We start from the raw sequence: 9,881 nt of genomic DNA, 5'->3' as shown, positions 1-9,881 counted from the left end.
AGTATAAATGTCCTGTTACAGTACAATTTATATCTGGTCTCATCTTGATTTGTTTCTATTTAAAGAGGGACACATAGATACTTGGTTACACATGTGCGAGTGTAAACGCTTTACCCAGCTTTATTGTGAAAATAAAGACTGGTTATTATTTTTGGTTCATCCAGCGTTCCCCCATTTCCCCTGTGCTGAGATCAGCAGTGAATGATTTGCGAAATACGATCGACTTAGTTTACTTTAAAGGCTCGTACCTGAATGCATAATATTTCGACGCCATCGCTGCTCAGTATAAGTCAACCATGCGCATGCGTGACTCAAATCTACGGTTGACTCAGATTGGGCAGCGACAAGAGAGCAGCGTTGCTGGGGGGAGCTAGAGAGTGAATGAAGAGAGAGAGAGAGCGGCGATAGCGAGAACATATATTTGTCAAAGGTCACCGCAACCACGAGAGGTTCTTGATCACACAGTCATAACTGCACAAAAAATGTCAGGCTGATAGGTACAGTAGTATGCAGGAATGGCTACACATACACACAATATCCCCTCCAGACTACCGCCTGGCAGAGATAAAAATAATTAGCTGGTGATGTTATGAACCCAACAGCTATTGAACACATTCAACAAACACGGTTTTAAGCCCTGGATGTGTCCCAGCATTTATCAGAACATTCACAGATGGGTTGGCTTAAAACATAGACAAACTCTTAAGATTTGTCTTGGTGTGCCATCTGGGCCTGGGATCTTGTTCATTTCAATTGTGTGCAGCTAATCTTATATCCCCAGACATGTATTTGAGGGAGTGTGCGTGCAACCTGCATACATGCACCCCATAGCCCAGAGGGAACTCTGCCATATTCGTGCCAGCCACTTGAGACACGTTTGTTCTTGCTCATCCATTCAAGAAAAACACCCCGTGCTCACCTCACCCTATGTTATTGTTTGAGTTTTCTATTTCTTGACTTGTCAAGTTTAAAAAATTAAATCAATTAAAAATCTTTGTAATCTGCGTTGGGGATAATTAAGAGAAGAAGAGGGCGAGAGCTTTGAAGTGAACAAAGCACTCATTGGTTGTTGGTGTAGAGATGCTGTAAGGCAACAAAGTTTGACAAATAAGGACTTTATTGCTTAATATCGAATCTGCAGTTGTAGTAACAGAATTAGAGGTATTGTAACGGCGCTGCAGCAGCCCAGTTCAGAAAGTGTATTCAGAAACCCTCAAACGTTTGAAAAAGCATGGGGAGTGTAATGGGTATGTAAAGCTGAGTGTTAATTGGCAGGGAATCCATACCATGCTCTCCTCGCATATTTCAAACCTTTGAATCCATTGTCAAATTGCCCAGGTGTACACATTACAGGTGTAGTCAGAGCAACGATGGTTAAACAACAGTACTGTTTACGACAGGGTGATCGTTTAAGAGCCAGTGAAGGGAGATGTTATGCTTTATGAGGAAAATCATTAAAGGTCTACCTTGCAGGGAAAGCGTTAGTGAGTTAAACAGTGGTATATCGGGCTGGACCAGGGCAGGAGCGGAAAGGGGAGGTGCCGCTCGGGAAATCGGACAGGAAGATTGGGGTGTGGGGGGCCGCTACCTCTGTTAAAACCTGCCTCTTCTTACGGAAGCTCATCCGGTAGCGGAAGTTAACGGGCGGACGCAGCGCCACAGGGCCCCCTATCTCCTCGGAGGATGAATCGGACACCGGTTGTCGTGGCTGGTTAGTTTGGCCTGAACCTTCAGCAGACTCACTAGAAGATGATGTCAGCGGGTTAAACGGGTCGTCCAGGACAGAGGGGTCAAAGGGCAGAGCATCAAATGGTGTGGGGTCAAAGGATGAGGGCGGCTGCACAGTAGGGGGTAGTGTCGATTCAGACGGGACTGGCTGAGGATCGGGATCAGGGATGGGAGATGGTGGTGTAGGGTGTATGGGGTTGATAGGGAGGTCATGACCCTGGGCCTCTACCGGTCTTAGGATGTCGACATTCTGAGAAGAAAAAGAAAAGACAAGAACGCAACCAACGTCTTCTCAGAAGTCACTTCACTGGGTGCAAGTAGAACAGCAGTCTCTAGTCAGTTTTGGACAGAGCAGACATTATTTTAGTACTTTATGTAATATTAAACGGCGCTAATTGTGTTTACTGTTATTCAGTTTAATTCAATGGGGAATTCAATGGGGAATGCAAAAAGGTGACTCGTTTCCCTTTCCGTACCTGCAATTTGTACATCTCACAGGACGTCTGAGCGTCAGGATGGGCATTCATGTCCCCATACACTGCTCCTGTACAGAAACCTGCAGTCTGAGAGAAGACAAGAAGAGAGGAGAGGAGGGGATTAAGTTCGAAAGGAGTACGATGAAGAGCAGATGAGGACAGGAGAGAAGAGAAGACACCATCTTTCAAGGTTCCTATGTTGAATTCAGTCAGCTTTTTTTTTCTTTTCTTAATCACTCCAGTGTTGGAGAATACACCTTTAGATTGTCTCAAGAATCTTAGAGAAGTAAACAAGAAGATCTCTCTTTAAAATCTAAAAATAAACCACCCGTCATCAGAAGCACACGCAGGCACCGGGGAAAAACGATCACAGTCACGTTTTTTTTGTTTTTGTTTTGAGAAAATCAATTTTAACGATTCAAAACACTCAAGAAACTTCACATAAAAATGATGGTTTGATTTGATATCTTTTTTTTGTGGATCTGGTCATGTGATCTGACCAGGACCTCACCAGTGACACCGTGATGGTTTTTCCTTTGTACACATTGGACATTGATCCTTTTGGGTGTTAATAATTTGTGGGGAAGAAACTACGGCGCTTGGGGAGCAGGTTAAGGGCAACAACTCTTAAAAGTCAAAATTGTGACTCTGATCGCTTTTCCCCTGTGGCCTTCACATTTAAAATGTGATCCGCTGACAGTGAAGGGACTGCGTCAGAATGATCGAGTTTCTGTCAGTATTAGATTTTACAGTCAAAGCAGATTCTATAAACAGTATGTCCCCTGTATGGCTAGATAGACTTCCAGGAAACCATTATGAGTCCAGTTGCCCACTCTTAAACGGTACGCTCTATGTTTCATCTAGTTTTTGTGCTGCGGTTCTGACTCTTTTGACCCGCCGTGTACCTCTGTGTCAGAGTGGGGTGTCAGCCGCTGGCACCTTCCTCTGTGCATGAGCCCCTCTGGACACTGCTGGACTGTGTACTCCACAAAGCTGGCCTTCACCGGTGCAACCTAAAGCACACACACGAACCGAGGAACACACGCACAAACGCAAATATCCATATTCCCATTCACAAAAACCACACCAGACAGCGTCGCATGAGCAGAGATAGCGACGTGGTGTTAGCATTGGCTGTAATGCATCTTCACTACTGTAGTTTAACACAAATATATATTCATGCATACACACACACACACAGACAGAGTATTGGTGTGGGCTGTAATATATTTTCTATCACCTTGGTTTAAAAACTGTCTGAACATAATATTACCTTTGGTCGCCATGAGAGAGCGATAATTTAATGAACCTTTGTCCCGGGGAGAGAGATAAAACTTGATTCATTTAGTTCCCAAACAAATACATGGCTGTACAGTGAAGGTCTGCAGTGCCTGTAGTGATCTCCAGCACCCTGTCGGGATTGCTGCTTTATTGTCATCATTTCACAGCAGTATAATGGTTGTGGTGCTAAGATGAGACTCCAAGGTGCAAAGGTGTGCTGTGAAAAGAGCTTGTATACATAGACTTTGCTTTTTTTTTATTCCTAAACAAAAATTATATCCTCTACATTAGAATATAATAAAACCCGCCTCATAGAGCTCTTTTCCTTCTCCGAGTTAATGAAATATTCTGCATGCCCTGCAGATGTAGTGGATTCATTTGTGATGTCGGTTGCAATTGTTTGTACGGCAGCCGGTGCTGCTACAGCTTCACACTATGTTAACTGTACCTGTTTTGAGGCTCGGAGGACTTTCTTCACCCCAAGGCTTGCCCCTAGCGTGGACTGTCTCTTATAGGCAGCGAGGCTGATTCGAGCAGCATCCTGAGCCTCTGAGTTGTCTGTGGGCAGCAGGAGGGGGCATGTCGGGCAGGTCTGCTGCAGCTTCTCTGGGCGGTCTGCAGGTAAAGGACCAGATATAGGAACATGACTATGTCAATGACTGGCCTTAACTTAAAACTGCTTTTTTTTTTATTATTATTTTTGCTGACTCTGCGTGGACAAAAGCGAAAGTGTTTCACAGAGGAGCGACCTCATTTCGCACAAGCATCGCCTCTTGTCGCAAAGATCTACACTCTCATCCTCTGGTAGCTTGTGCATTTGTTCTGAAGAGAAGTGGGAGAGATGTAGTGGTGTTTTGGAGAAAAACAGGCATTTGCAATCTATGTAGTGCTGAGCTGTATCTCTAATTATGGCTATGCATCCCCTCTGTATGCTATAAATCTTTTTGTCATATTTCGCAGGGAATCTGCCCCGGAGACGAGTGTTTGGAATCATTATACAGCAATATCTAATCTTGTCGCCCATAGTCTCATATTTTGCCGTATAGAGGCATCAGAATTAAACTGAGGCTGACAAATAATCAGTGAAAAACTCCCCATAGCAGCTTTAAATACCCTAAATCCTTTCCCCCTGTCTCAGCCAACCGGGGGAAAAATGTAGGCAAAATAATTTGGGTAACACTTTATTTTAGGGGGTCAGAAATTACCTAGTGATTTCCTAGTAATAAGGTGGTATCATGTAATTTCTTAGAAATAAGGTTGAAATTGCCTTGTAATTTCCTAGTAATAAGGTGGTAGTTTTTTACCGGTAATTTTACAGCTAACCCTAACCGTAACCCAAATTACAAGGTAATTTAAACCTTATTTCTAAGAAATTACATGATAATTACCACCTTATTACTAGGTAATTTCCGAACCCCTCCGACCCCCTAAAGTAAAGTGTAACCAGAATTTGCAGTGGAGGCAGAATTATTGATCTCACAGTTATTTTGGAGTGTCTCTAGTGGGTCTAAAGGCACAGATAGTCATTTGGTAAGTAACGTTGGACGTGGTGAGTATGGAGTAGCGGTGGCCAGAACCTCCAGACTGACAAATTAAATATACCTCCATCTTTCCTCATTTGCTTCTGCATTCTAACATTTCTCAAGGCGTCTTAATGGCCCCAACCAGTGATATTCTAGTCACATGAATGCCCCCCCCCCTTCTCCCCAATTGTACCTGGCCAACTACCCCACACTTCCGAGCTGTCCCAGTCGCTGCTCCACCCCCTCTGCAGATCCGGGGAGGGCTGCAGACTACCACATGCCTCCTCCGATACATGTGGAGTCGCCAGCCGCTTCTTTTCACCTGACAGTGAGGAGTTTCGCCAGGGGGATGTAGCGTATGGAAGGGTCACACTGTTTCCTCCAGTTCCCCCTCCCCCCGAACAGGTGCGCCGACCGACCAGAGGAGGCGCTAGTGCAGTGACCAGGACCAATACCCGCATCTGACTTCCCACCCGCACACACGGCCAATTGTATCTGTAGGGACGCCCAACCAAGCCGGAGGTAACACGGGAATTTGAACTGGCGATCCATGTGTTGGTAGGCAACGGAATAGACCACTATGCTATCCAGATGCCCCATGAATGCTTGTTTTAGCCACAAAATGAGTTGGACATGATATGGATTAATATTTAAGAAAGGAAATACAGTTGCATTAATCATATAAGCCAATATGATACAACTCAACTTCTTCTCTATCTATGATATTGTGCTGTATGGTCTTGCATGGTACACTCTGTGTATCGAACCATGTACATCATGGTTTTACCTGGGACCAGCGTGCAGTCGTAGCTGTACAGGTAAGAGTAGCCCTCTGTTGTGTGGAAGATGGTGGTATTGCAGTTGCCAGAGATTTGCTGAAAATAATCAAAGGCAGTAGCAAATTGTGAAGATGAGAAATTCTCGAGATGAAAATGACTACAGAGATCTCATCACGGTTGCAATTCTAGTGGCACAGTTGAATTTTTTTTTAAATTTTTTTAAATAGGATCCAGTGCAACAAATCACTATTTATATACCATTTTGTATTCCAGTGGCAATTTTCTGTGCATTAATGAATAAGCAGACTACTCATTTGGTTATCATGGACACTAAGTTCGTATCGTGATTTGCAACATCATGTTTTGACATGCTTCACTGTCCCGAAGGTATATCTTAGTAGCGTTTTATATAAATTAACTGAATATGCAAGCAAAGATGTTGACTTTAAAGGCTTTGTGTGTGTGTTTCCTACTGTTTCCATGAACGGTCTGATGTCACAGCGTTTCCATGGTTTGGGGCTGCCTATATGACACTTAGTTTCCAGCACATCTAGGTCCAGGTAATAAACATTGCCTGCAGGGCCCTGACGCACAAACGCACACACACACACACACACACACACACACACACACACACACACACACACACACACACACACACACACACACACACACACACACACACACACACACACACACACACACACACACACACACACACACACACACACCAACGTCAACACACATGATTATCAGGACGGGGAGAGGGGCACAGCAGACGGAGCCCGTGGGTTTGGGTGGCGGTCTATCTGCGGGAGGTATTAGGTCGGGTGGATCGCAGAACGGGAGCCATTGTCGTGCCGTAAAAAGGCGTGCACGTCTCGTCTGTGATTAAGAGATTTGGCAGCAAGTGTTTTGTTCATCTGTTGGCGATGCCGACGCAAGTCAGTCGGGCCCAAATTCAGGAAAACCCCGCCAAGTGCTCGCAGACTCTTTGCGTCTGAACCGTTTGCTCTAAATGCTTTATACCAGGTCAGAACTCGGTACAGAAAACCGGCTTGGTGTAAGTGCTGACACGGCTGGGTTCAGCGGGGTCGGGACGGCATACTGAACTCGTGACATATTGAGTTGAGGGTTTAGTCATGCTAAATGGATTAAATGAAATGAGACATGAGACAGGGGAGCATTAAGGAGGTGAAAGTGTTCAGACACTGTTGTGTAAGATCTCCTTGGTGATGAACTGAGGTGACCGGGGTGTTGGTGGTCCTCGCCGAGTTACCGGATGACATGAGCGGTGCCAATTATAATGAGCCCAGTTTTCATGCAGATCTGAGATATATATCCAACACTGCTTATGGTCTCTGAGACCGACATTTATCTCATTATTTCGTTTGTACACCAGTCTGACGTTCTTCATAAACAGCGACTACATCTCTGCTGTTTTTGCTTGGGGGGGGGGGGCGCTATTTTTCTGTGCCGTCAGTTTGGCCGAACAAAGGCTGGCTTCACGATTTTACTTTTCTTGGCTCACATAAAGATTGACGTTGGGTTATTTGGGTATTTTTTTTTTGATTTCCCCCCCCCCTTTTTCTCCCCAGATGTACTTGGCCAATGACCCTATTTTCCGAGCCGTCCCGGTCGCTGCTCCACCCCCTCTGCCAATCCGAGGAGGGCTGCAGACTACCACATGCCTCCTCCGACACATGTGGAGTCGCCAGCCGCTTCTTTTCACCTGACAGTGAGGAGTTTCACCAGGGGGACGTAGCACGTGGGAGGATCATGCTAGTCCCCCCCCCTCCCCCCGAACAGGTACCCTGACCGACCAGAGGAGGCGCTAGTGCAGTGACCAGGACACATACCCACATCCGGCTTCCCACCCGCACACACGGCCAATCGTGTCTGTAGGGATGCCCGACCTAGCTGTAGGTAACACGGGGATTCGAACCGGCGATCCCCGTGTTGGTAGGCAACGGACTAGACCACCACGCCACCCGGATGCCCCGACCTTGGGTTATTTAAGGGAAAATAGGCGGGAAAACATTCCCCAAGAGAACATGAATAAATTATGAATAAATGACCCGCCTTACAGTAACCACTAATTTGTCTCTGTACTGACCTGGGCGTGCAGGTGGACATTTGCAACGCGGTTGAGGGCGAATTTATAACCGTCGTCCCTATCCTCGTTGATGTAGGTGACAGCCAAACGAGACAGCTTCTCCACGGCCTTGTCGTTGCAGGGAATAGGAGCCAGCTCAATGGGCGCCAGTCCCACTCCGTCGCCATACACGCACAGCGTCTGAATAGTTAATTGTAGTAATAGCACCAAGGTGGATTTGTGCATCGTGGCGGAGGCTCGGACTGAGTAAAATGAAACGCTGCCCGGTTGTAGCAGAGTTTGCTCTCTTCTATTTGCATTCAGCGACTTTTGGAATCTAAACAAGACGGCGTGGTTGAAAGGATGCCAAGGACAAAGTTTAGTTGACAGCAGCAGCGAGGGCTGGCTGCCTGAATGAACCATGAGCTCTTTCACTCGGGCAGGTCTACTGTTTTTCAAACAAAAGCGGTTTCTTTGAATTCCAAATCTAGGTTGTCTACAGCACACCAGGGTTTTTGCAGAATGTGGCTTTCAAAATGACATGTGTTTGTGTGTGTTTGTGGAGCTCTGTTTGTGAAAACCATTGTGAGCTTTTGACTATAAGAATGAGGACATACTTGCAAAATAAGGACATTTTGGCTGGTCCTCAAGGGTCTATTTTAGGATTAGGATTTTGGGTTTAGGGTTGATATTAGGATTAGGTTAAAATGAGGGGTTAAGGTCAGACATGTAGTGCTCTTGGTTAAAGTTAGGGGATAGGGAATGAATTTAGTCAATGAGGGGTCCTCACAAATATAGAAGTGTGGACTTTTGACTCTGTGTGTGTGTGTGTGTGTGTGTGTGTGTGTGTGTGTGTGTGTGTGTGTGTATGTTAGTGAGTTGGTGAGAGAGAGACAGCTCAAGAGAGAGTGTGCATCTTTGAGTGCGTCCTCTTGTTATTTTAGTGCAGAACTGATGGATGCACAGTAAATTGGGAGAACAAGTGTGTTGGCGGTCTGTGTTTTCTGTGCGTTTGAGAGACAGGGCGAGGTTATTGTAGACAATTGGATCCGCCAATCACAAATATGCCGGATGCAGTTGCCACATATCACCACACAGCGGCAGTGTACTCGGTTACCAATCCTGGGACTTGCTAGCCGTGTTTCTGACATCTTAACACTCTGCACTTTAAAGGAACGTGCAGTTGTTTTTGTATGTTTTACCCCATTAACTACAAATGGAGTTCACTCATTACTCACGACCATTTCCAAAATGCACAGCGTGGAACGCGGTTTTCCTGCCCCTGGTTAACATTCATTAAAGCGCAGTACAGACCCCTTATCGCTTGACGTCAAAGCTGCGTTGTAAACAAGATGCGCGCGCAGAACGTGTGGCAAAACATGGCCGAGAAACAACGTGCATGCGCAGGAAAGCATATAAAACTTGAAATTAAATGGAGAAAAGTTAGAAATTTGAGGAAATGGAAATCTCAGAATATGCTGAAGGTCTAAGCAAGGAAGACAGAAAGACACACCCAAGTATATTTAAGGAAGAATCAATGGAGGCTTACAAGTCTTTAGAAGCGTACGGTTGCTTTGTTGGTGGACATGTCCAAGACTGCTTTGCCATCCGCTGCTGAAGGAAAACATGTTTTACTTCATCAAATCAAAGGTAAGCCCTCGTAGTTTAATTGTTCCATCCATCCGCTATCCGAACCGCTTATCCTGCTCTCAGGGTCACGGGGAAGCTGGAGCCTATCCCAGCAGCCATGGGCAGCAGGCTGGGAGACACCCTGGACAGGCCGCCAGGCCATCACATGGGTAATTTAATTGTTTGTACGGTTGAATTGTTTGTAATCAATGAGCTCGAGGCTGGAGTCAAATTATGACCTCAGACATCATGACACAAGAAAGCTGATGGACTCGTCAAACTTGAGGAAGGCTAGGCATTAACAACTCAAACTTTGGTTTGGCAGTTGGTCTACTAGGACAGTAGAGCTGTTACTTAACGCATGTTCAGT

General features: G+C 45.6%; 1 protein-coding gene across 1 annotated transcript; it reads right to left on the bottom strand.

Annotated features, from left to right (window-relative positions):
* Window positions 1–1,117: 1,117 nt before the first annotated feature.
* On the bottom strand, window positions 1,118–8,128 carry si:ch211-262h13.5 (uncharacterized protein LOC571127 homolog). The gene is made up of 7 exons (XM_056277937.1): window positions 7,904–8,128; window positions 6,261–6,371; window positions 5,796–5,883; window positions 3,934–4,100; window positions 3,110–3,217; window positions 2,205–2,291; window positions 1,118–1,978 (listed from the first exon to the last, which is right to left on the bottom strand). Exons 1-7 carry the CDS (start codon window positions 8,126–8,128, stop codon window positions 1,490–1,492), a joined length of 1,275 nt encoding a protein of 424 aa, XP_056133912.1. The 3' UTR covers window positions 1,118–1,489.
* Window positions 8,129–9,881: the final 1,753 nt, after the last annotated feature.

This window comes from Lampris incognitus, chromosome 3, assembly GCF_029633865.1.
Source record: "Lampris incognitus isolate fLamInc1 chromosome 3, fLamInc1.hap2, whole genome shotgun sequence".
Lineage (NCBI taxonomy): Eukaryota > Metazoa > Chordata > Actinopteri > Lampriformes > Lampridae > Lampris > Lampris incognitus.
The sequence above is the reverse complement of the archived record's forward strand: the minus strand, read 5'-3'. Positions and strand labels throughout refer to the sequence as shown.